Raw genomic sequence first — 27,457 nt, 5'->3', positions numbered from 1 at the left:
CCACAGAAGCACCCGGCCGACCTTTCAGCGAGCACGAGCGCTCTTGGGTTTTCGTGCACGCGGGATTAGGCTACTCACAGACGGGGCCAGTGAGGACAGGACACCGGGACAACGAAAAAAAATGTCTGCGATGAGTCCATACCGAGAACCCAGGAGCTAACGGCTGCTCGAAACCTCGAGCGTTGGATGTTATGTAAATTTGAAAGTTTTTCTTTCCCTGCGAGGATAAAGCACCGAGAGGGACAAGGTGTCCTCGCGTCACCAGCGCGTATCCCCTCTCCATCCCAGCGCGAGACTAGCGCGACCGGGGGCTAGGAGTTTTAACTTTGTTATTTTTGTTACAAAGGTGGACTTTTCTGAGCCATTATGTTGTGGACAAGGTGGCTCGTCCTGCTGCTCTGCTGGGGGTCCACGAGCGGCGAGCAACAGGCGGATGAGGCGCGCGTGGAGTCCCGCAGACAGCGGTCCCCTCCACCGGTAGAGCCGCTGGATTTTGGGTTTGTACCGGCGGCAATTTATGATACCCACGCTTACTACGAACCAGGGGCCGTGGGGATCCTCTTCCACGTTGTCCACGCGTTTCTCTATGTTATTCAACCGAACTCCTTTCCTAAAGGTGAGATTATCCCTCCTCCCCACTCATGCCCTCCTTCCTTCATCTTCACTCTGCGTCTTATTCCTCGCACACCTGTCAGGGCTTTACCTTTTCCTCTGGATACACAAGTCATTCTGAATGGCACAAATGACCATAACATAACCTAAATGTGGATTATGTGTGTTCCATGGCCGTAACAGGTGTTACACTAATTTATGTGATTCAGAATCTTAGCTTTATTGTGACTGCAAATCATTTAATTCAGCGTTTTTGTGCCACAAGATGCTCAGTAGAAAAATAATGATGTATACACAGTATATAATGGTAGGATATATTAAATTTAAAGATACATAGCTACAAATTCATTAAAAGAAAGTTGATGTGTGTGGACAAAGTGCCAAAAAGTGGGCACTTTGTTTCAAAGCGTGCATGAAAGTGCATTTTTGAAAATACTTATCGGTGCTAATGTTATTACAAGTTTTGGATAGTGTGATAGCAGAGACTATGGTATAAGTCTGTATTCAGTCTTTTACCTAAAGCTATACTCAATTGGTTCTCAACCTGGAGGTTGAGACCCATCCAAGGGGCCCCAATATAAAGCTGGGTGTTTTGTGGGAGTAACACGGTTATTAAAGAGACATGAAAGACAAAACTGTAGATTACTGTAACATTATACCGTATATTTACACATTAGCAGCGTTTTCGACGTGTCATTGTGTGATTAATAACATTAATTATGGCCCTGTTCCATTCAGGTTGACCATGGTCCTATACTGTGGATGCTGCCTCACTGTTACGACTGTGACACACTAAAAAAGAATGGGATCCTAATTGATTTGATTAATTACACCTGCGTTCACGCTGCTATGACAGGCCGAACTGGGTGCTGTGAAAGGGCCTGTCACTGAGAAGGAAAACGTAACTTTTTGTGCATAAACCTGCCAAGCCATGACATGTGCTGAGGGGTCACGAGTCATAAAGGTTGGAAACCACTCTCCTCTAGCATCACAGACTCTCTGACTGACCTTGTTTTACGTCATAAACTAAACAACAAAGTCCAAAAAACACTGAAAAACCTCAAAGAGACGGCTGTTGCAGGGCTTATTTGCACACTGCAAATATCAACGTATGACTTCCCAAAAACTCTCCTTATTAAGATGATACTGAATCAAAAGAGCACGTGCACGGAGGGACTGCATGCATGATGATATATGGCTTGTAGAGCTCATAAATGAGCAGATTAATGAGATCAATAGCTATCATATAGCTTATGAATGATCCTCTCATGGGGCCCATGTTTGAACATTATTGAGGTGACATCAGGTCTGTCACTTGATCAATACTTACATCGTGAATGTCACGCTCTCTGGTGTAGAAAACCAAATCCAGCAATGGATCGAGCCATAATCAACCCAAAGCGGTTTGTTTGGGTTCTGTATGCGCAGCTATGAGTGGTCACGTTGGAGGATGACATAGTGCAATAGGGTTGAAGGTTTTAAGTTGCTGCCATTTTGGTGTCCAGGGTTAGCGCTGCTGGCTAGGTAATCAATTAGCAGATCAGCGATTAGAGGAGGCTTTCTCAGTCACCTGCATCACCGCGTAACACCTTAATCCACTGGACCATATGCTGCCACTGTCGGGGACTTTCCACTATGAATTACTGTCATACACACACACAGGTAGAGACCACCTGGACCTCATGTCACACACTCACACGTATCATATTTACGCAAAAAACACAACACACGTACCTCGAGGTTCACTATTTGAGGGAAAATACAGCACAAGCACGTTCTTTAGAAAACCGTTCGTCTGTGAATCCAAAAACTTTGAAAGGATTGTTATGAATAGCATTTATGTTACTCGAACTGCCTGAACATGTTTGCTAAAACAGATGAAAAAGTTTTAAGCAAAAGCTTGATTTAGTATGTTATCATACAGTGTACAGCCAAAACTAAATAAAGTATTTGCTTGAGTTTTAGCTCTTAATTTGACATTCATCACCATGCGAATCTTTACAACAAATTGTATACGGAGCATACTTTTACGAGTATTGGTAGACAGATGTTTAACTGTATATATATAGCATGATTTTTATTTAATAAATAAATTGTCTTTATGAAATAACCACGTGGTGAAGGCTATTTTTGAATACTCTGTGTGAATTAAATACTTGACAAATGAAAAGTACTTTGAGTACTTTCTCATTTAGTTCAGACCTTTAGTGCAAAAAGTGAAATTATAGAGAAAAAAAAGAATCAATATTTCCAATTATACACTGACTATGTTTACATGCATGCACACAAATACAGAGTAATCACATGAAGACAATATTTAGATTTCACAGCAAGCAGCATTCTAATCAATATAGATTTTCTGAGAAATTTGAGTGAGAAAGTGATTATTGTTATCAACATAATTGTGTATCAATATATCTTAATATATGATTTAATCACGATACGATTCAATTAAAAGATGATAAATGATCATACTGCATTCATGTCCGGCCTTATTTCCTGATTCATGTTCAAACTGCTGACACTGAGTTGTCTGAAGATTGGATTGTCCGTGGTTGAGCAATCGCACAATGATTCTGTGGCAACATCTCCACAAATCCCTCTTTTATTATTAATGTCATTGATGTTTCAGGTTCATCGTTGGTTCCTGACCCGCTCATCCCTCTTTATAAATCTGTGTGACGGTTGTTTTTATGATGAAGAAGCATTTTGGACTCATTGACTGTGTAAGGGGGCCGTGTCTTATCCCTCTGATACACACAGGGCAGATTAGAGGATTAGCATCCACAGGGCTAATGCTAACACTGCACAGCCAACACAGCTACAGATGGCATTGTCACACACACACACACACACACACATGTTTAAGCACGTACGGGCATGCGCACATGCACACACATACTGAAAGTGGGTCATAGTCCTGGTATTTGTCTGTTTGCCTTAATTACTGGGACTGATCAGGAGGCAAATGTCTGAAATCAGATCACAAACCCAAATGAGTCGTCTGATCAGGATGTGCAAGGAAAGGGAGGAATTACTGCCTCCGAAAAGTCAAGTTTATCATGTTTAGATGCTTTAAATCTGCATCTGCATCCGACATTGCAGCTACCGTTCATCTTCTAAAGCTATTTCAAGCTTTCAACGTGTTGTTCTCGATGGGAGACTGGAAAGCTTGTACTTTAGGTGTCTCTTAGACCTGAAACAAGAGACACATCGATTCATTGATAAGTCAATCCACAAAAAAATCAATTAATTGTTATTTAAAGCTCATGAACCAAGGAGACACTGCTAGTTAATGCTGCAGTTTGCAGGCGTAATACCAAAATAATGTCTTTCTCCGTGCTATTTTCCATTTTCCAACCATTGACTGTACTCTGAAACTTGCATTACTCCAGTGGCGTAACTGCGATCTAACTTGCTTCCCCTGCGTTCACACCTTCCAGTAATCTCTCAGCGCGTCCCATGGTAGGGGATTGTGGAATTCTATATTTACACATTCCAGTAAGAAGGTAACTAACTAGCATCAGTGTTTGATGTTTCGCTGTTGACATATTTAGCCTTACAGTGGCCTGTATGAACCGGTGTGTGTGTGTGTTCTGTTGTGGATCCAATGTTTGCTTCACCTTGTTTAACTCTAGTAAACAACAAGAGCTTCACAACAGATGCCGAAAACATGTAAATGAAAAAAAACATATATGCATGCGTTGGTGCGAAATCGGTTCCTCGTCTTGCAGCAGACACATGGTGGGCAGTGGTGGGTTCATTCTTTCAGGTTCTTTATCCGCCCTCTTCCTTTCGTTTGCAGTAACTACCTCTTATATTGGGTCACTGAACTAAGCTGTCTAAGCTTAACTGCCCCTGGTGGCTAATGCTAACTAAGTACCTGATCAACAACAGGTGGCATCGACATGACTCATATGTGCTCATATGCTTCATCTGCAGAGGTGAAGGAGGGAGATGTCTTCACCCCGTCATGACAGTCTGAGGCTTCCAGGTGAACCACTTTTATAAAACAGCTCTGAGAAAAGTGAGACAGCCAGAGGAAGATGGTGCTGAGAGGATTATCCATGTGGTCACAAAAGATATCCCAAAGCTCAGCTCCTTTTACTCACCAAGGCTTATTCTGAGACAGTTTTACTGTTAAAGCACATTATTATAATGGGAACGTTTCACTTCACTGTTCACTATTTTCTGACATTTTAATGACAAAAAGATTCAAGTTACAAGATACAAGTATCACGAAATTGTACTCAAGTGTGTGTGTGTGTGTGTGTGTGTGTGTGTGTGTGTGTGTGTGTGTGTGTGTGTGTGTGTGTGTGTGTGTGTGTGTGTGTGTGTGTGTGTGTGTGTGTGTGTGTGTGTGTGTGCGTGTGTGTGTGCGTGTGTGTGGGAGGAATCAGTGTTCCCTTGCAGAGTAACAGTGTGGGTGAGTCCCTCACCATCCAGGTAGGCTTAGCGATGCCTGACCCACATAAATACACAGACAGCTGGACCGGACTGCAGTCCTCACTGCAAACTACACAGTTCAAACAGATTCTGCAAAAACACACAGCTGTTAGATATATGAGGAAATATATTCGCAATACTTTTCCTCGGAAATTAAAATATGAATCCTCATAATCTCTGTTGTCTGCTCATGAACAGATAAATGGATTTTTCACTCCAGTGAAGCTTCTCAAACGTTACACAGGAAGTGTTTTTGATTGTGTGTGATAGTGGCAGATGAGTCGTACACCGCCCGTAAAACACTGTTGTGCAAGTGATTATAATTACATTTCTGCAGATTGAAAGACTTACGTGTCGACCTTTCTGTTCTATTTGTTTTTTTCAGATCTGATTGTTAAAGTCATTCAACAAAACATGGGAGGAATCAAAATAGAAGAATGGAGAAAGGTGTGTTTGATTTAAGCGATAATGGAGATGAACTCAATCATGAGGTTAAGCAGTGTTTGGATATTTGATTGATAAATGTAATTCTTGATTTGATACTTGTGAAAGATTTTGTTCTTGCAAATTCTAAACGATGCACCGTGCAAGTATAGAAATTGAATTTGACTCTTTTTTCATCTTTTTTTCTACCTTGACTCATGATGTCACCTTCAATTCCCTCTTTAGAAATTGGAGTTTTGCTGCCTCTTAAACTCTTGGCTGTCACACTGACCTTGTTTTGTTTGTCTTTCTTTCCCTCTTGCTACGGCTTGTGTGTGATTTTGTGTTTGTGTGTGTGTGTGTGTGTGTGTGTGTGTGTGTGTGTGTTTGTTTGTCTGCACGTATGGGGTCACAGCCAGAAAATGTGGTCCTGTTACTACAGGTAAACTCCTCATAACATTGTGTTCCCATAATACACACTACAATGTCATAAAAATGATTCAGTGAGGGAGAACGGTGATTGTATCAATCTCCTCCTGCTGCAGATGATCCACTACGAAGTCGGATTCCTCATATGTGCGACCATCGGTGTCACCTTTTTGATCCTCACCCCCATCATCGGCATGTGTTTCTGTGTGTGTCGATGCTGTGAGAACTGCGGAGGGGAGATGCACCAGAGACAGAGAAAGAACATCGACTGCCAGAGAGGTTTCTACAGCGCGTCGCTCATCGCCACCTCCATCTTCATTGTGTGAGTCGCTCCTTTCAGCCTTTATCATATCATCTTGTTTATCAACACTATGAGGATTATTCTTCTCTTTTCATGAGACAGATTAAGGTATTAGTGTCCTCACTGTGTGCATTCTGGGTTTTTAGATTATGATGAGTTGTTGGAAAGTGGATTTTGGATATACTGAGCTGGGTACTGGTAAAAGTATTTAAACATTAGACCTCGACTTGCATGTATTTTCAACAAAAAGGGAAGCATGTCTTGCTAAACTTGAAGTCGCTACAATGAGCTTCATAAAAATGAACTGACATTTCTCATTACTCGGTGATACCAGATCAAAAGTAATAATAATTTCATTGTGAAATTATTGACACAAACACAAATTGTGCAAAAACTCCTTTTGGTTGCACAGTTTTTGCATGCTCGTGTGTATTTGTACATGGATTCTCAAAAGAGTTCTCCACCGATTTAGCGTTGAACTCGTGTAATGTAGCTTCGAGCAGAGATGACAAGCGGGCTAACAACCCCAGTGACATCACTCGAGGCAGTTTATCCGATTTTGAGCTCCCTTTGAAGCCACAAAAGGCTTTACACAACTTCTCTTTCTCACACATATGCAGTGTCATGTTAAATATGTATTAGCATCATGGAAAGTTTTTAAAGAACATAGTGTGAGTAAATGAAATCCCTTCAAAAGAAGAAGAATCAGCTCAGCACCGCGTCAGGCTTCATCACTCTTTGTTGTTTTCTAAAGAGTGAATTATCACAGCATTATCCGTCCTTTCTTAATTTATCACAGTAAGTTTGCTTCAGTATATTACAACATACCTCGTAACGTTAATAAACTTGAGATCAGTCAATATCCATTTTAATCAATTTTCCTTGTTAAATGTTTACTGACCATGAAGGAGATGGATTGTAGAGAAAGAGTGGCCAATGCGCCACAAAATGATTCTAAGCTTGCAGGAGATTGAGATGTGTATTTTCAAAAATAGGCTAAAATATGTTTATTTATAGCTGTACATCATGTAGATCTTTCCCAAATAGTTTCATTGCAACAGTCAGGACAAAGAAAGTCTTAAAATATTTTTGATTAAACGTCTGAGCTGTTTATAATGACCCCTCTACCTGATTACCCTCCATTCATGTGATAAGTTCTGAAAGGATAAGCAGAGAAAGAGAGACTTGCATCTTTTTAAAATCCACATTTCAGATTGAGACGTAGAATAGAAATAGAGAAATGTGTCTTTGCAGGTCGGTCACATCTCTCTGAATTCTCCAACAGTGACTTTTGAAGCCCATGGAGCAGAACTACACCTTAATGTAGCCATGCTGCCCTCTGCTGGTCAGTACTGCTCACTGTCTTTACTTTACTGATCCTGTGTGTGTGTGTGTGTGTGCTTGTGTTTCAGTCTGGGAGTGCTCATTGCCTATGCTGCCAACCATAATGTCAGCACACAGATTAAGAGCACGCGGCAGCTCATCAACACCAACATGAGAGACCTGAAGACGTTTGCTAACAACACACCTGCTGTATGCCCACTCTCTCTCACACACACACACACACACACACACACACACACACACACATGCACACACATGCATTCCCATTTAAAAGACACTTACACAATAATTCATGTTTGAATGCGTAATGTGTGTCTTCTGTTGCAGCAAATTGATTACCTGACAGCCCAGTACACCACAGCAAAGAACAAAGTCCTATCAGACCTGGACAGTAAGTTGAATTCAGACTGTTTACGTTCTTTATTTGTTGAATGTCCCTCGCGTTGTTTGCCTGTGTCTCCCCGTGTTTACCTACAGTAGCAATGTATAACTGTCGTGTTGTCATAAAACCGTCTGATCTTCCCGTGTTTCCGGACAGACATTGGACCTTTGCTGGGTGGGAGGATCCACAGTCAGCTGGAGAAAGAGGCGGTTCCCTCACTGGACACTGCGCTGCGTATGGCAGGAGGTAACACACACACACACACACACACACACTCTGTATGAGCTTTTCATACGACCACCTGTTCACTTCAAGCAGTGGAGACGTAGTATCACGATGCTGCTGCTGCTGCAACATCTAATTGTTGATATTGATTTTGAAATTCAAGGATAAATCTCTTCAGCCAAGAAGTATTTTTGTTCGAACGTAAAAGTCTCTTTATGTTTTCTGTTATTTAAAATGCTCAGAAACCTCTGAACACGTCAAACAAAACTGCAAATTAATACACTTTTATCATGTTGAATGTTACTTTGAACTGAAATTGTAAAGTATTCCTTATTTGCTGAACTTAAAATGAAATTGCGACCCCATTGCAACATATATCTATCTGTAGATATATTATCTTTGTGAATTGTCCGCACACTTTTTGTGTGATGCTACATGATTTGTTTTTATGTGCAGTTTCCTCTCATGTGGTTTCATTACTACAGAATCCCATTGTGTCTTTTAAGGGCACGTCCTCACCGTGTTTTACTTTCCATTTTTCCTCTTTGACTTCCTTTTATCTAAAGCAAAAGTTGAGAATGCCATCAAAGGTAATCAGAGCTGATCTGCACCACTGCTGTGCCCTGTAAAACGTCTCCCGTCGTGTTTTTTGTGGTGTCGTGGTATTTTGGTTATTGCTGTAATTTGGGTAGTTCTGTGGTGGTTGCGTGGATTGTGAATGTGTGTTAAAATAAAATGTATGACGCTCACCAGTTTGACAACACAAAATAACACACCGTTGTGGATTATTTTACTGGAAGTGTAGTGCCAACCTTTGATTCAATTGCACTCTTCCTCTCTCTCTCCCCTGTAGCCATGCAGGAGACCAAAGAGGCCCTCGAGAACGTCAAGTCCTCCCTGGAGGTTCTCCAGGAGGGGACGGGGATGCTTCAGGCCAGTCTGTCGGGGGAGCGTGCCTCTCTGTCCAACACCTTGTCAGACCCTGCCTGCACTAATGGAGCTGTGTCTCACACCTGTAACACCATCCGCTCCACGCTGTCGCAGCTGGGAATCAACGCTGACTTCGCCACGGTACTGGGGAATTATCTGACACATGAGATTAGAATGAAAACCTTCAAATAAATGGGGAAAAAAACATTTCAGTTGCCATATTTACGAATCTTCACTCATTTTCTCTTTGTGTCTGTCAGCTGCCAGACGTCACTCGTGCCTTGGAAAATGTCAATACAGTCCTGAAGACGGACCTCAGCAACATTGTACAAAAGGTTAGCTTCTGTCTCCAGCTTCTCAGCATCCTCCTGCTCATATTCTTTTTCATATTCTTACGAAATACACCCTAGAAATGTATATATATGTTTCTTAATCATCCTTTCTCTCTTCCTTTCCACCTCCAGGGTTACTCATCCTTTAATGATACACCAAATCTGGTTAAAGAACAAACTAAAAACATTGTCTCAGGTAAAGAAGTGTGTATGTATGTATATATATATATATACCGGTATATATGAATGTACACTGTACTGTATGTACGTTTATTTAGTTTGCCGAACAAATACAGTGTTTTCCCTTCTTTACAAATGAAATGAGATAAAGTCTGATTGTAGTATTTCACTTTGTATTTTTTCTCCTCTCGCCTTCACCTTGTGAATGATGAAACCACAGCTCTTCCTCGTAAGTCCTTCTTTGTCCCTTTCCACTTTCTGTGAGACACCTTTTCTCAATGTTGTCACCTTTGTACTGACAGGCCTTCTAATTGATGTTGTCTGTTTGTGTGTATAGGAGTAAAAGTTATGCTGGATAAGATTGGCATAGAGATCAACAGCTTCTCAAAGATGTTCCCAGTGGAACCTTCTCTGGTCAATTTCACCATTTTCCTCAGCGATGGGCAGAAAAAGATAGAGTCCTATTACCCACAGATTGACCAAATGGACTTCTACAGGTTTGTGCATGTGTGTTTGTCTGTGTACTTGTATCAATCAGGTTGTGGGGACACAAACCTGTCACATTATGGGGACAAACTTCCCATCTGGGGAAGAATTTGTCCTCCTTCAATGTTACGGTTGGTCTTTGAGGTCATTGCCCCACCTCCTCTATTGTAATTGGACGGCTGGGTGCGATGACAATGTGACGAGCGCAGTGTTTTACCCAAAGTTGAACATTTTTCAATTCTCTGCAACCAGAAAAAAAACGAACTGCTGGCGTTTGTAGCGTAGTGTTAATGAATGGCGTTTCCATTGTAAAGAATTTAAAAAAGAAAAACGTGGACATAGCGGTGTGGTGGTTTGGCTTGTCAATAGCATATTGCAATCCATATCCATATCCAATATATGAGCTAATACCTCCAAAACTAAACAACTCACACCAAAACAGTCTGGATTGATAAATAGCACTACTGGTAAGAGGAAAAATATGAAGTCAGAATTATGACAAGGTTATGGTGAGGGTAAATTCATGTTAATCAATGCGGTGTCCTCGCAAACGACAGCACTAAGTGTGTGTCTGCATGTGTCTGTGCGCAGGTGGGTCGGCTGTGTGGCAGTGCTCTGCATGCTCGTCCTGGTCCTGGCCTTCAACTTCCTGGGGCTGCTGTGTGGCACCTGTGGCTACGATAAGCACGCTACACCAACAACACGAGGCTGCCTGTCGAACACCGGCGGCAACCTGCTCATGGCGTATGTTACTAAGACCGATGTTTTATTGCAGTATTACAGCAAACAGTTATTCTTAGCAGATAGCTACTGATGTTTCTGTGTGATTTATGTTTCACACGCTCTGCCTCTGGCTCTTTCAGTGGGGTGGGCTTCTCTTTCATCTTCGTCTGGGTGCTGATGGGCATCGTGACCACCTTGTTTGTTGTTGGTGGCAACATGGAGAAGATGATGTGCGAACCGCTCGCTAACCGACAGCTGTTCAAGGTGTTAAAAACAAACTTCTTTCCCGAATCGTCTTATTTTGACTCTCCCCTCTGCCTTTCTCTGTGTTTAGAAAGCATTTAATCTGAGCGGGATTGTGTTCAATAACGAACAACGCGGTGTGTGTGTGTGTGTGTGTGTGTGTGTGTGTGTGTGTGTGTGTGTGTGTGTGTGTAGATCATAGACACACCATTCCTGGTTCATCCTGCCAAGAAGAACTTCCTTCCAGGGATGCTGTTTGAGAATCCCAACATTGACTTGACTTTGGGAAGCATGTACAGGTAACATGCTAACAGCTAATACTGTACAGTACATCATGTAATTAAAACTCATTGTTTACTGCAATTTACAGTGTGTCTCGTAACTGAAAGTGAAAAGAAAAATGAAACAAGATAAATAAGGTTAATGAGCTGCATATTATGCCTCAAAGTAAAAGAAAAATGAATAATGTTTGTGCCGCAAATTACATTTTCCAATTTTTTATTCTCAAATTTTAGTATTTTGTCTCTGTAGGGACTGCTATGAGAACAACGGTCTGTACCATTCTCTGCAACTGGAGACCATGTTCAACATCAACTCCTTCCTCAACAGAACTGTGGTGAGTGTCAGTTTACTGAGTGGGAAATGCTGATACAAGTCTGTGTTAAAGTCTGTGTGAATGGTAACTTATCCACATGAATATGTGGTTCAAACAGTACAACAGGGATCTGGCCAAAGTGTTTGAGAGTGTGCAGGTCGACCTGCACGACATCACGCTGCTTGAGCAGGCCGGCAGAGACAGCCTCATCAACTTCGCCAACTCTGGAGTTGGAAATATTGACTATGAAGCCTACCTGGCTGAGGTAATCTGTGTGTCTGTGTGTCTCCAGTACCTTTTCTACCATATGGGGACGTTGAGTCAGGTTAAGCCTCCAGGACTTACTTATTCACATTGTGCATCTCCAGACTGAAGGAGGGATTTTAAAACTGTATGATCCTTTGTTTTTTGTTTTAGGTCACTAAGGGAGTCACTCTGGTGGATCTCCTCTCCTTCTCGACTGACCTGGAGTCTCAGGCCGACCAAATGGTGAGTCTCATTATTATCTCACCAACCAATGACAGCAACGGCATGATGCTGCTTTTATTATTCAAATGCCAAAATGATGAAGAAGTGTGACAGCGGTGATGTTTTACACACATACTACACGTGGCTTAGAGTGACTAAGATGAGGTATAATCAGTGTTTATGTTTGTCAGCTGCAGTGATCTGTCACATCTAGTTTAACTTATGATGCTCGAGTGCTTGTGAAAGTATTTGGACCCAGGGAGTTGGCTTTAGAGATTTTAACGTCTATTTAATTCGTTTTTTAATCTTGATTTAATCTTGACATGTTAAAGAAATGTTCTTAAACCAACAAACCCAAATATAGAGTTGGACAGCCTCTCTGGAAAATCATTTCGCTTCATGCTAAGTTGGTCTGAACAAGCTGCCCATTCACCCTGAACACACACATGTATGGCACATGCATCGTACATAGTACAGGAACTATGCCATTTAAAGGCACACGGGACATACCACAGAAGGATTCGTGTGTGCTTGTATTTCTAAAGCAGGAAGGAATAATAAATAATTGAATTAATAGTCATTACCTGATTATCCTCAAGATTTAACTGCAACAAACTGCTGCATCCTCTGCTCTGTGTGTGTGTGTGTGTGTGTGTGTGTGTGTGTGTGTGTGTGTGTGTGTGTGTGTGTGTGTGTGTGTGTGTGTGTGTGTGTGTGTGTGTGTTTACAGCCACGTGGTGCTCTGGAGAACGCACTGAAAGGACACGCCAGCAGTATCAGACAGATTCACAGAGAACATGTGGTTCCCATGGAGCAAGCAATGGTAATCACCTCTCTCATCAAACACATTAAACACTTATTACACTTCATAGATATGCACAAGCAAATACACACAGACCCGCTCCTATGTCCAAACAACACCTTCTACTGACAAAGTAAATAAACATACAGTATACTACTTTATGAGACTCGACTTAGCATTTGTAAAGTTCTCAGTTTTTTTTTTAAGGCTTATGGTAACAGCTGCTAAAGAAAATTTCAGATGATATGCAACAACAGCAATGTACCTTATTTCTCAGTTCTGGCAAACTGTAACAATCAAATTATTAGGATAGATAACGTAAAAATCACATTGAAAGAATGGAAAAAATCAGATCACAAGTTTAAGAACAAACTTAATGGAAGTATAATCTTTTTTTTTGGTAGCCGCTCTCTTTACTTATCTTCTCTCTTCTTCCTTTTTGTTCGGTAAATGGTAACAGAAATATGTCAAAGCGCGGGTAAGCCACTGTTAATTAATATATCGCAACATGACAGTGTTCATGTTGCGTGTTTTGTCATCGGAGTGTTGTTCATGTTGTTGATGTTATGACAGCGGTGACGTGACGTGATGGCATTTTTTTGTGAATGGGTCATTTAGAGACGCAGTTATGGTTTGTTTGGTGACAGTTTGTGTTATTGTCTCCTCACACAGAGTACACTGAGCCAGAGTATCAAGCAGCTGCAGAGGATGTCCAGCGACCTGCCGGTGAGGAAGCAAACGACGATATTACACATCGTTATATTACCATCACATGTTGTAAATAATATATATAATCATTGACTGTATTAGCACACAGGCAATGACGTCTACTTATCAAACCATGCAGAACACGTCCTATTAACTTCTGTATTGTCATCTGAACATAAACAAACTATTCACACTAACTTGCTTAATTGTCTCATAAGTGCAAATGAATCTCGTTCTCTGTCTGTGTCTTTCAGGTCAAGGTTACGAATATCCTGAGTGCCATCGATGCAGCAGAGTACCTCATCACTCACAACGCTTCCCATGTGGTGAAACAGGTATTAAAAAGATAATTACAACAAACTGCATTATATGAGTGATATGTAACTGTGCTCTCGTGGAGACATCTTTATTTATTTCTTGCCACATTTGTTATATATTATATTATATCAGATATTAAACGGTGATATTCATCTAAAAACTTGTTTTCATCAGTTCCTCCACTCCATTATCGCTGATTTAAACCAGATATTTTTAACAACCACACAACAGTGACTTCTTGTATTACAACCCGAGTTTGATTGACCTGAGCAGAAACAGCACGATAAGAACAACTTATTCAATATTTTATCTTACCGTAGGAATCCACACTAACCCTCAACAGACTGCCGTCACACATTGCTGACATGTTTTCCTCTCTGTTCGTTCCTCTCTAGGAAACAAAAGGCTACACACAGAGCTTGGTGGGATACTTCAAACAGTATACAGAATGGGTAAATAACTCGGTGAGTATACCACCAGTTTTCTATGTTGTATCGTATCGACGCCTCCTTTTAAAGTTTACAGGTTGATAATTCACAGGAGAGACTTTGTCAGCAGAAGGGAAGAGTGTAATTGTACGGCGCAAATTGAAACCCACGGTAAAAGTGTTCCGTTAGTGTTGGATTTATACTTGATTATAGTGAGAGAACAGTAAAACTATCAGCAATCGAGCTGCTCTCTTAAGAGTCAACCGGGACCCTGTTAACAGTTAGTTTAAAATGTGTTTTGGGCGGTCGCATCACAAGTGGACAGCGCTAAATACAAGTGTAAATGACCACCAAGGCACATTGTGATCTGACAGAGTTCTCACAGTTCCTTAAAAAGTCGTAAAGGCCATAAGTGGCATACAAATGTTTTCAAAAGTCTTAACAATGCTAAGACATGGGAAGTAAGATTTCATGAATCTTGTGACACAATGACACCAGTCATACAAGTCAAATAAGGGAAAAGTCTTAAATCCAAGTCACCCTGTCTGATTACTGAAGGCACTCATCGATGTGGTCCGGGACCCTTTTGACAACATACCTTTTGTAAGCTGCGTTCTAAATCGCATACTTTTTCTTTTTACTTTAAGTAAGTACAGCAGCTGCCCTTACAAAGGGCGTTCTGTTGCATGTAGTATGCATTCAATTGGGACACACTACTTCCACATAACATGGCACCTTGAATTGTGACCCTCTTGCTCATATACCTGCTGCACAGAGGATTGTGGGACTGAATAACTAGGAAAAAAATGTGTTTTGCCTGGAACCCAAAATAAATAGACCCAGTCTGTATGGTTTTGATTCCTAGACTAGCCAGGGAAGTGGATTGCTGCCTCCCGTCATTGGTTTTAGCAAACGGAAATGATGCACGTCTTTAATTGCGTATAGAGTGGAGAAGCATCTGGAGACGCATGCAAATGCCAGGTGTGAACCGACGTATGTAGAGCTGTCCACGTGTGATCGGATCACCCAAGACGCATGTTAATGTCAAGTGGAAACAGGGCTCGGATGTTCAGTAAATCACGGGAGCTTTAGAAGTTCTCTGATTGTAACCAGATTATTTAAACAGTCCAAGAAGCCACTTTGATTTAAATGTAACGTCTATAATAAGAAGCTTGAGGAGAGATCATCTTCCATGCTTATGGTTTTACGTTTGACGTCATTCATGCATACGCTGTAATCGATACTTTGGGTTTTCTGGTGTATTTTTCCCCTACAGTTGACTTCAGAGGTGGCCCAGTGCAAACCCATCAGTAACATTGTGGACAGCATGGAGATAGTCGCGTGCAGCTTCGTCGTCGACTCAGTGGTAAGGCACCAGAACACTGCGGTTATCTGTGTGTGTGTGTGTGTGTGTGCACTGATTCATTGCACAGCTGTATGTACAGTACATGTTCCTACACATGTATTTGGATTTCAACTAGAAACATAAACGACTCTTTGACGGTTTGAGGGAGCTCTGGGTTTTTGGGAGTGATGAAGACTGTGGAGCCATTCGGGCCTCACGTACGGGAACAGTTTTTTTCTCGGGTCTCCGACACACTCGCTCACACACACTGAGATGAGATAGGGTCTGTTTTGAGGCAGGAGGGGAGTAACATACACATAGATTCCTCTCTGTTTTCACTCCTGCCCCGAGGAGTTGTAAAGTTTTTTATTTCCATATCAGCTACATATCGTGTGTGTATGTGAGAGTTAAATGAGAGCTCAAACAAGTCACAGACTGTGGTCAATATAAATATAAAGATTTGTTTTATACATCAGCGCTCCAGCAGTACCTGGAGCCTCTGTATGTGCTGCATGTGTGTACGAGTTTATATTTATATGTTCTGTCCTATTTGTGCCTGGTGACGTGTACATTTCTTGTGCATCCATGTGCCTTTGTGTGAAATCCGTAGGGCTTCAACTAACGGCTATCAATTCATCTTTTTAAGTCTATAAAATTGTGAATAGTGCCAAATGAGTCCTTAGGAAAATCTGTATATTGCTTTGTTTTTGTAACCAACACTAAACCACAATAAAAAATATACAACACTTACATTTGAATACTGTACAATTACCACTTTGTAGTATAGTACTTTCTTACTGCACCACTATTATTTGAGTATTATAGGCACTCTACTAGTTACTTCACTGATTTAGCATTAAAAAAAACACGCATTGAGGAAGTAAAACTACTCAAAATACTACTATGTGTTATTTCTATGATTGCTTTCACTTTCTACTGACTACTATGAAGGATCTGAAAACATCTTCCACCACTTAAGTGATGAATCAATTCATCGACTAATCTTTGAAACATATTAAAGTTGAATTGAGTGCGACAGGAATGAATCAAAGGTTGACTGGAGAAAGATGACTTGTCAACGTGTTTTTCAGAACACATTCTGGTTTGGACTGGGATGCTGCTGTATCTTCCTGATTCCCAGTATCATCTTCTCCATCAAACTGGCCAAGTATTACAGGAGGATGGACACAGAGGACGTCTTTGAAGAGTGAGTCCAAACACACGCTCACATTTTGTACACACAGCCACAGACAGAAATTATGCTAGTTTTGCTCGTAGTCTGAATCTTCTCTGTAGATTAAAAAATAATGAATTAATCCTCTTCTTTCCTTCTCTTTGTCGTTATTGCTTTGATTCTCCTCATATTTTCTCCTCGTGTTATTTCCGCTCTCTCTACAGGACCTCTTACCCGTGGCTTGTTTCTCTTTGATGTTTGTCTGCTATTCACACGTCTTTTTGCCCTCTTCCACGTCCCCATTGCCTGTTTGGTATGGGATACTTCGATTTTTGGATCCCTTCACATCTTTCTTGCACCTTTTTGTTTATCGCAAATCTGACATTACAAGCATGGTCTTCCTCTCTTTGCATGGATCTTCATCTCATCATCTTCTGCTGCGTCTTCCTCCTCTTTTTCGACTTTAATACCGAGGATCACTCCATCCTTGTTGCTTTCAGCGGAGTCTTCCCATTCTCTTTCTCACCTGTCCAACCTCGCGCTTGTGTTGCAGTATGGGTAATACAGGTAATCATGGTGAACAAGTGTGCGATATCCACGGAGACCTCGCTGTGGTCAGGTACGAGCAGTGCCTCTGCTTGCATGCATGCCGCGGTGTTGATTGGCGGAGGGATATTTTGGAGAGTCTGCAGACATTTGCTACATTTCTCAACAGACTTTGACTTTTTAAAGAATTCCCCATGTGTGTATATATATATATATATATATATATATATACGTGTGTGTGTGTGTGTGTGTGTGTGTGTAGCTCTCCCTATTGTGATACCCTGACCCGGTTCCCTCGGGCCTCTGCTCCACCGAGCTACGCCGACTGGTGACCCAAAAGGAACTCGTCGATGAGGTACTGATGTGAAGTTATGTCAGGTATAACTTTGCACTAACCCTCATCTAACAACGTTAACAAACAACTAAAACCATCTGAGAATCACCAGCCATTTAATCATCATCAGTCTGATTTCACCCAGGAGATTTCTTTTCAATTTTTTCTTGTTTTCTTCATCCTTCATCCATCACCGTTGTCTCTTTCAAGCGACGATGTACATTCAAATGCCGGGACTCAAGAAGAAAAAGTTCCTCGTGATGGAGTTAAGAGGAAGACACCCTATTACTCTGGAGTCTAGACACTGTCTCCAAATTGTGTGTAGTTATGACCAACTGAGAAAAAAGTCTCCTTCTAATGTGATTTTATTTTGACTTTTCTGAAACTAAGTCGATTTTCATTTTCTCTTTTTCCACAGTGGACAAGAGAACTGGAACTGATATTTCCCTCGTGGTAAGTGTCACTCCTCTCTTCAGGAATAATAAAAAAGAAAACACACTGTTTGACAACTAACTTGGCTTCTCGCTTTTCTAGGATCTCTGAACTTTCCAGCTTTCCCATTCAGCTCTTGGAACACTTTCAAGGACCAAAGGGAAGAACAACAACAATCAGGAACTGTGTGGTGAGGGAGTCCCACTCCCCGTTACCCCTTCAAGCCATTTGGCAAGGACCCCAAATGCCAGCCAACTATAATTTATCAAGTATTTTCTCATGCACGCTCATCACGAGCATCAGCAGTCCTCCTAGTGTGTCATACTGTACATCATCAACTCTAATAGCAATATTCCCGCAATAGCTACTTTTACCTGTAGAGAATACAGTTGTTTGTACTTCAGTTATCAGTTTCTAACATGGTGACACATATGTACATTTTTTACGCTTTCAAAACTTTTGAAAGTTTTATATATTTTTTTGTTAATGTTTGTTTTATAGCACATAAGTAGGATTTTTTTTAGAAATAGTTTTTTTTTTCTTTGTCAATATTTGTAGATCGCATCATTTTTGGCTCAACAGGTTGGATCGACCAGGAAATTAGGAAATAGTCTGACATTTTGGGGAAATACTCTTGTTTGCTGAAGATACAACTCTTGTGCCTTTTTGTTGAATACCAGCCTGTTAGCTAAGTTTAGCAGAAAGACAAAAACAAAGTGAAGCAAATCTAATGCCATGCTAGCAATTGTGCTTGGAGCTAAATGCTAACGTCAGCATGTTAACAAGCTCACAATGAACAAACATCTTACCGTAGTTTAGCGTGTTAGCATGCTAACATTATCTCATTATATGGCCCGAACCAATGTAGTAAACAAATTAAAATTTTGACCTGATGATGTCGCTAGACTAGATGAAAAGTCAGGTGATCACCAAAGTTATTAGAATTCATTCCCAGGACACCGTAAATCCATCCCATAGTGGTCTTGATATGTAACTGAAAGCCAAAAATGATAAACAAAATGTCCGGGGATCCACCAAAGTCCTTGAGATTCATCCTCTGGGGACCATAAATGTCTGCAGAAAATGTCATTAAATCAATATTGCCATCCATAGAGCCACTAGCATGGCTGAAAACAACAATTTACAGGAAGTAATGCGCTGGACTATTTCTTAACTGGACTTCTTATCGTCATTTTTATACTTTTTAATTTTATTTTTTATTTTAACAATTAAACAAACAAGATAAATGCTTGTTTATTAGTGAGCGTTAGAGCTGGTGGTTTGTGGTTTTTGTTCCCTTTGGTCTGAGCCACTCCTTTTCTGTTTCCAGGCTTGATGCTAAGCTAACTGTTGATATGCTGTAGCTTTATTGTTAGCATACAGACAATGATCGATCTTTTTAGCTAACGTTCAACAAGTAAACGAAAGAGAAATATTTCCCAAAATGTCAAACTATTTGTTTAAACATTGAAGGCTACCAGCTATTCAACACACACATAAGCTACACACACATACCCTTACAAGGTTTTAAGACAGATGACAAACCAGATATTGTGTCTTAGGCATTTCTCGCCAGACCATTAGTGACAAATAGTGACTTGTACTTGTGAGAGGGTTTTTTTTTCTTCACCGTCCTTTGATTTGAAAAATAAAACTCCCAGAGGCCTCTGTGGTGGCAGACGAACGTACAAAAACGATAACACAGCTGAAGTTTGTGGTGAGGGCGCAAATGTGTGAATAAAAACTTCAGTCTGATAAGTGTCTCCTTTGTTTTTCTTCCATAAACACATGAAGTGGATGGATGTACCACTGTTATATCACCTACTGAGGAAACTCATAAGATGTGTGTGCTTTGTGTCATAAATCACCCAACATCACTTTTTAAGTGTGCTTTGATGTTGTAGATAAACTCTTGGCGGTGGTTGAGATGGCGTGACGCTGCTGCATCCTATCAGAAGAGCACTGCACTAATTTAATTTTGGGAAACATCTGGTTCAGACAACATACACACATACACTTCATATGTTTACTTCACATTCCCTGTGTCTCTTAAAGGGGAACTTTTTCTCTTCCCCAGATTGATGGCTATAAAAACAAAACTTCCTGAATGTACTGAGGGCATGTGTATATTTCTACACACGTGTGACTTTGTACGCAGCAGCAGGCTATAGGCTACACTCTCTTCTTCCTCCGCTGTGTGTCCCAGCCAGCCGGTACATATGGACTATGGCTTTTCAAAGGCAACATCTGTTCCTCTGTTTAGTTTCACAAGTTAAAAGTGAAGATATGGTAAATGGTGATACTGATCTCTGTATTTAATCAGTATTCATACAATACGATCTAGAGTTAGTGGGACTTTCTTTAGCTTAGTCACCATTCTGAGATTTCAGTGTATCATTTTTCGGCTTTGTATTGTATTTTGTTTCTTACCTACCAGCTTGACCGTTCATTTTGTGTTGTTTATTTGTGTGGTCTGTCTACTGTAAACACTCAATTTGCCTCTCGAATTAGAGTTTTAGCTTTTTGTTTCCTTTTGGGAAATAGGCTACTTGATTTGGATTCATGGCCCTGATGAGAACATTGATATCGATGAATATAAATCTACAGCTCAGCATAAAGACTGCAGGGAGGAGGAAACAGCTAGCCACCATAAGCTACACGTCATAGCAGACCAGGTGAGACAGAGGTAGCAAAGCTTCTGAGTGTATTGAATTGAGAAATTCTAAATTATTTATAACTGACCCTTGACTAAGTCCCGCCTTTCAAACTTTTCCGCTTTCATTTGTCGGCTTTAGCTTATATTCTTATCTTTTTAACCTGTTTTTGCTGCTGAATCAGTTTCACATCCTGAATATATCTTTTAAATGCATTTTGTAATATTGTGAAGTGCAGTGAGTGACAGTGGAAACGTAGCTCTGACAGTTGGGGGGCGGGTCTTACTAAGGGTCAATTTTAACAATGGTTTGAAAGAGGAAATTTCTTATTTCAACAGTTCTAGTCTCACTTTAATGTTAAATCATCGTATTAGTGAACTGTCTGACAGTATATCCGCTTGCTCCAACGCTCCAGCTCTCCAAAATCAGTTGATGCAACTTCCTTAACATGTAGCGGGACATAAGTTGTCACCTTTTAAAGCTTTGCGACCTCCACGATAAAGCAATGCGTTGAAACAAAGTTTGGCTGCACAGCAGGAGTTTATAAAGAAGGACAATACAATTCGTTCTGTTCGGAACTTTGTCTCTTCAGATGAACATGATGAGGTTTTTACCATGAGCCCTCAGCAAATAACTTCAGGCTGCACTTTTTACGGGACCTCGTCAGTCCTCTCCTCCCCCTCTCCTTCACATCAATAGTCAAAGAACCTCTTATGTGAGATTATATAATGTCTCGCAACTCTTTTTCACAGCATTTGGCTTCATGTGTGTATACTCCCCCCCCCCTACAAACCTGTTGACCCCTCACCCCTCTTCCTCCTCCCTCAGTTTATGTTCCCCCCCTCCTTCCTTCCATCTCATCCATCACTTTTTAGTTTTGATGCCACACAGGCTGTGGTCGTGTGTGTGTGTGTGTGTGGTGTGAGGGAGAGGGGGGTCAGAGCTGGAGGAGGAGTTTGAGGCCTTCATCTCAGCTGAATAATACCTTCTTTGTGAGCTTCAGCAATATAAAGTCCCGCACAGACGTGTTCAGCCCTTGCACACCTCAACCTTCTGTGAGGATACATACACATCATCCCCATACCCTCGTTCATCCGTCACTGACACACCAAACGCCGCCATGAGATCCATGATGAGAGTGGCGCTGCTATTTCTGGCAGCAGCTGTTTGTGTGTCAAGCGCTCAGACCAACAACAGCAGTAACGACAGGCAGCAGCAGCAACAGCAGCAACGCAGCGTCTGGGATGAGCCCATCAGATTCAGCAGCAAGGCCAAAGACTCCTGCACCATGGTGGTGTCTGGAGCCGGGGACTATACTCGCCTGCGTGTCTCCTGCAAAGGTCCGAGCCAGGGCCAGACTCCAGGACGCTCCTACTACTGCGACTTCCAGGGCAAACCCAACTTGTGCCGCGCCTACAACCTCAACCCTCGCCACTACTTCACCCAGATGATGTGGGACATGAGAAAGCTGAGCCACGCCTGCCAGGGACCCAAAGTCTACCGCCCAGCCATGTGCAAGAAATACCCAGACGAGGCCCAGATTACCTTCCTGGCATCCTGGCCCAAGACATCCAGCACCAAGCCCTCCAAGCCTGTCCAGGAGCCGCGCAAACCTGTTGTGCCAGCCCAGAACAAGCCCGCCAATACTCCTAAAACTGTCAAGCCCCAGCCAGGCAAGGGCCCCCAGACCAAGAAAACTACTCCCAAGCCTGGGAAGACCACTACTCGTCCCACAGAGCAGCCTGAGTCCAAAGCCTCCCGCGTCGCCTCCGACCACTGCTGGAAGAGCTTCCATGGCGTCTGCACCTACTTCATCAGCTGGTTCCAAAACTGAGGCGACGCTGCAGACACAGGTGGGTGAAAAGTGAAGATGAAGAACAGAACAGTCAGAGATGAGGTTTAGTAAGAGGGCGGCTGGAAATGTTAGAATAAAAAGTGAGAGAAAGACAAAAATGCATGGTTGTTGTTGTGCGGATGGATTCAACTGAAAACCACTACAAATCCAAAAAGCATTAGTGGTGGGAGAAATATGTCAAATATGAATCCTAAACCCAGTTTATGGAGCAACTTATCTCAGTGTAGCCTTCATATTCATATCAGAATCTAACTCTATCTCAAATGAATCACAAAAAAACACGAATCTTTGCTTGTTTCAGGCTGGAAACACCAGCGGCAGAACTCTTCTCCACTATCTTCGACCTCCAGGATCTGTGTGGGAGCCTCTGAAGTGATTTTGCACCGTCGTATACGAGCTGAGCCAAAAACACTCAACCTACACTTGTGTACGGTTAGTGGATGACTGCTTGTCCTGCCATGTCGTGTACATGTCATTCTTTTTAAATCTGTAAAACACGCAGCAAGGCAAAAGGGAAAATATGGCAGGCATGTGATTTTTGTTTGTATATGATGTAAAATGTCACATAAATGTTCCAACATGTGAAGGTGAAGAGAATAAAGTCAGAGTGGAGATCTCTTCTTCTTATTCCTCTGTGTTGCTCTGTTTCTTCTGCTGCAAGTTGTCACACTCACTCCTTCAAAAGAAGTCCTTGTTTCTCTTCGTCGCCGGCTGTAACAACATGTCTGCAGCGTGGCCTCTGGAAGTTGTTAACGGACCGACACACAGACTGCAGTAAAGACAACACACAGGCCGTCTGAGTAAAGCTAAACACTTCTTTGTATGAGCTGAGGAATTGGGTCTGAAGAGCTGCCGTGTGCGGGAACAGAGGGGGGTCTGTGTGAGAGGAAACGAGTGTGGCTGCACCACACACACACACACGCTTTCACTCATCACAGTGAGTGGAGCTACTTTTTTTTTTACATGACTTATACCTACTACAATGCGTCAGTCACGACAAACTCCAAACATTTTCTAGTACCTCAGAGGTAAAAGACGCACTCAGATCCTTTGCTGAAGTAAAGATACTCAGTAAATGTCCTGCATCCAACCTCATATCAAGTAAAAGTACAGAAGTATGAGCAGTAAAATGTATCTGAGTATTCAAAAGTAAAAAATACTTAAGCACATAAGCAGCATTTGACTGTTGAATCACTGCAATCTTAAGCAATATGTTGTGTTTTTAAGGTTTATCGTGTTTCTTAATGTCAAATCTCGATCTAAAAGCTATCGGATAAAAGTATTGGAGTAAAGTATTGGAGTTTTTTTTAATTCTCTGAGAAGAAGTGGAGCAGAAGTATAAAGTAGTATGAAAGGGGAAAACTCAAGTAAAGTACACGTACCTCAGAATTGCAATGTAGTACTTGAAGAAATGTAGTTACTTTCCACCACATGTATTTACTGTTATTCAGTCGTGGTGAGGAGGTGCTGGACTTCTAATGACCACAAGATGGTGCTGCTGAGTGCAGAGAGGACACACACACACACACACACACACACACACACACACACACACACACACACACACACACACACACACATAGCTTCCCTACTACTGTTTACAAACACTGAACCTCCACTACTACTGACACAGTGACTCAGTGAGAAACAACTGTAACCCGTGAGATGGTTGGACTTGTGCCCATGTGAGCCTTTATATGTCTTTGTTCCTTCTGTACCTGTAGCAGCTGCGTCATTCCAGGAATGGAACATGATGACCGGGCGTAGTGGATCAGTGGCGTGCTGTAATCGGATATGTAGGTCAGCTTCACAGCATCAAATGCACCAAATGTATTATTGAAAACACAAAGTTATGAATGTATAATTGAGTGTGCAGTTAATCTACATATAGTGGCTTTGTTTTATTGAACCTTGTTTTCTACCACTGTGCTATTTGCATCAATTTACATTCAAGTAGCTTTATTTTTTTGTCCTTACATCCTTCAATAACTTGATTTTCAACCCAAATTCTTGTCTCTTGTCATTTTGTTTGCAAAAATCTTTTGCTTGGCCAATGACATGAAAAAACAAATTCAGATTTCTACGAGAGGGAGGACCCATCTAAGAGCAAAAGGTCCTGTTAGTTTGAAATCTTTAAAAAGGGAGAGACTACTATAGGAAAGTGTCCAAATATATTGTCTTCAACAGAGAAAGTTTAGGTTTCTTAGGATGTGGTTTCATAACTTAACATAATTATAACTGGAGAGAATCAAACACTGGAACCAAAGATGTCTACAGATCGAGTAAGGCAAGTTTATTTGTACAGCACATTTAAACAACAAGGCAATTCAAAGTGCTTCACATAAAATCATGAAAAGCATCAAAACATAAGGCAAAAGAAAGGCTTAGAATAACACGACTATGGTTAGATACAGCGTTTAGACACATCTTCGATAGGCCTTTTTTTCGCTGCATTGATGATTGATTGAACTGGAACTGGAGTCGTCGTTAATGATTAGTCACACCTGTGTTCCAGGTAAGATACGATCTCTTGCACCACGGCTGGCTGCTGCTCTCTCTGTACAGCATCAGTTGTTTAGGCGAGAGTCTCTGTGTGTGTTTTATTGATAGTAACATAACTTCATTAATATATGTAAATCATGGAGAGACAAGCTGAGAAACCGGTTGAAAGTTCACACAGTGTCCCATTAATGACATACAACACTTCTTTACACTTCACTTCACATGCAAATAGACTGTTGTATGTTACACTTCTTACATTTTCTTCTGTTTGTGTGAATCAAAAGTGAAACAATACATTTTTTACAACATTTAACTGTTCATTTTGAGTGTTTATCACGAAATATCTGTACACTTTTACAGGTACCTGTGTCACTTTTCTTGTATTTTGGCTTCCTGGCAGCATTAGACTTTGTGGAATTGACAAAATGATGAGAGAGACGGGCTTATCGCTCAGTTTGTGCTTTAAAAAAAAGGGGAAACATGCATGTGGAGGAAGGACAGTTTAAAAGGTGGTCGACAGAGACAGAAATGAGAGAAAGTCTTCAAGACATCAGCAGTGATTAATGAACGAGAGGCTGCCAACGACAGATGAAGACTTCGTCTGACTTCGTCTGACTTCTGATGGAGTACATGAAGGAGCTCACGAGTTAATGTCAGGAGAACAAAGGAGGAACCAACTGGGGGTTTATGGGGAGAGAGGGAGCTGACATCTGGTGAATCTGTTACTGTTTGATAGATAACAGTAAGACAGAACAGAGGGAGGTAAAAGTAACAATGTGGTCAATGTCCGCGTCAAATGTGTCTAAACAGTGTATTTAACTGTTTGCAATACTGTGTAAGGCCTTGAATTTAACCATTTCTGTTATGTTAAAGGGGAAATTTGCCGTCTTCTATGTGACTGTCCAATGAGAGTTAATAGTAATTCGAGTCAATTGAAGCTATACATTCCGAAAGCCAAGTAATTCCTGCTCTTGGAGCTTTGCCGGCTGGGCCTAAAAGATGGACCTCTCTCACGGATAATGCAGCCGCAGCCCCGTCCTCTCTCAGCTGCATTTGTTCGTCCGCATTAACTCTGACTCGAATGAATACAGCTCAATATCCAAGTCAGCCAAACCACTGTATCCTCATCCATAACGTCCTCTGCACTCTTTATTTTGGGATGTCACTTTTGCTGTTGGACACGTAAGCTAGTTTGCAATACAAGCGAACAGAACATGGAAGTTCTGTTTTTGTTTTGCTTTTTAACTTTATGTGCAAGATTAAACTTACAAGAAGAACTTCTGTTTTTGAGCGGCACCCAGGCGGCAACCTTTCGGGTCTGAGAAATGTGAAGTGCCTTAAACTTGCATTCTTCTGGTGCGGCATGCACCAAGGCCGACTTGTAGCTTTCTGCTGCGTGGTGTCCTCTGTCTCTCTCCCTGTCTCTCTTCGACTGTACTATCCATTTTAGGCAAAGAGCCCCCAAATGTATCTTAAATTATTATTTTTTTTAACTGCATTCTCTCTACTGGCCATCAGGGGTCGACTGATGTCTCGATTGTTTAAAAGTCTTGTAGAAAATGACCCTAATTCTCACTTGATATGTTACCTCAGTAAACATGAGTTTATGGTCTCAATCTCTAGTTTCAAGTCTTCTTCAACACAGCATGATGTTCATTTAGTAGATTATGTTAATTAAGAGTAAAATGGACTATGTGTCACAGCAGATTTTACAGTAAATGACAGCAAATGACTTTAAGTGAAACAATGTGTCTTACATTTGATTGGTTTGTTTTTAAGAAAGATAATCTTCAATCATTTTTAATTACCACTGTTTGTACTTCATCCTAAATATTGTAGCCTATTGTTACCTCGAGTCTTTTGCTGTGATGACCCAAGTCAAGCCACATGGCCTGAAGTTGAAAGAGAGGATCTCCTTATGGTTGAGTGCAGCAGCGGATTGGTGGAAAGTCTCAGTCGAGCCTCCAAGAATGTGCGTGTGCGTGTTGCGGTTATAACCTTAAAGTTATTTAGAATACATCCACTATGTGCAGAGACTCAATCATCAGCCTGAATGCACAATCTCTTTGATCTCGATCTAAACTCTGTTAATGGCGGGAGTTCAGTTTGGACACGTCAGGTCGGGCCAGAACAAAACACATTCACCTTTCCTTGTTTTTCTCAATCGAGGTGTGTGTGTGTGTGTGTGTGTGTGTGTGTGTGTTGTTGTTGGGCGGGAATGGTGGGCGTGTCGCAGCATT

At 41.4% G+C, this 27,457-nt stretch overlaps 2 protein-coding genes across 2 annotated transcripts; both read left to right on the top strand.

Annotated features, from left to right (window-relative positions):
- Positions 1 to 366: 366 nt before the first annotated feature.
- prom1b (prominin 1 b) lies at positions 367 to 17,772 on the top strand (the record flags this gene model as incomplete). Its single annotated transcript, XM_079278849.1, has 27 exons — positions 367 to 616; positions 5,444 to 5,505; positions 5,897 to 5,923; positions 6,027 to 6,232; positions 7,624 to 7,744; positions 7,883 to 7,946; positions 8,094 to 8,183; positions 8,729 to 8,752; positions 9,016 to 9,233; positions 9,353 to 9,427; positions 9,557 to 9,620; positions 9,942 to 10,101; positions 10,682 to 10,834; positions 10,954 to 11,077; positions 11,252 to 11,355; positions 11,588 to 11,672; positions 11,770 to 11,916; positions 12,069 to 12,140; positions 12,850 to 12,942; positions 13,382 to 13,399; positions 13,594 to 13,647; positions 13,884 to 13,964; positions 14,343 to 14,411; positions 15,652 to 15,741; positions 16,812 to 16,927; positions 17,448 to 17,522; positions 17,703 to 17,772. The coding sequence occupies 27 exons, from the start codon at positions 367 to 369 to the stop codon at positions 17,770 to 17,772; spliced, it is 2,712 nt and encodes a 903-aa protein (XP_079134975.1).
- A 4,208-nt stretch (positions 17,773 to 21,980) lies between these two features.
- On the top strand, positions 21,981 to 23,285 carry fgfbp2b (fibroblast growth factor binding protein 2b; the record flags this gene model as incomplete). The annotated part of the gene is made up of 2 exons (XM_079278145.1): positions 21,981 to 22,713; positions 23,017 to 23,285. The coding sequence occupies one exon, from the start codon at positions 21,981 to 21,983 to the stop codon at positions 22,692 to 22,694; it is 714 nt and encodes a 237-aa protein (XP_079134271.1). The 3' UTR covers positions 22,695 to 22,713; positions 23,017 to 23,285.
- Positions 23,286 to 27,457: the final 4,172 nt, after the last annotated feature.

The sequence above is a fragment of the Melanostigma gelatinosum genome (genome assembly GCF_949748355.1).
Source record: "Melanostigma gelatinosum genome assembly, chromosome: 11".
NCBI lineage: Eukaryota > Metazoa > Chordata > Actinopteri > Perciformes > Zoarcidae > Melanostigma > Melanostigma gelatinosum.
This window is presented reverse-complemented; position numbering and strand designations above follow the sequence as displayed.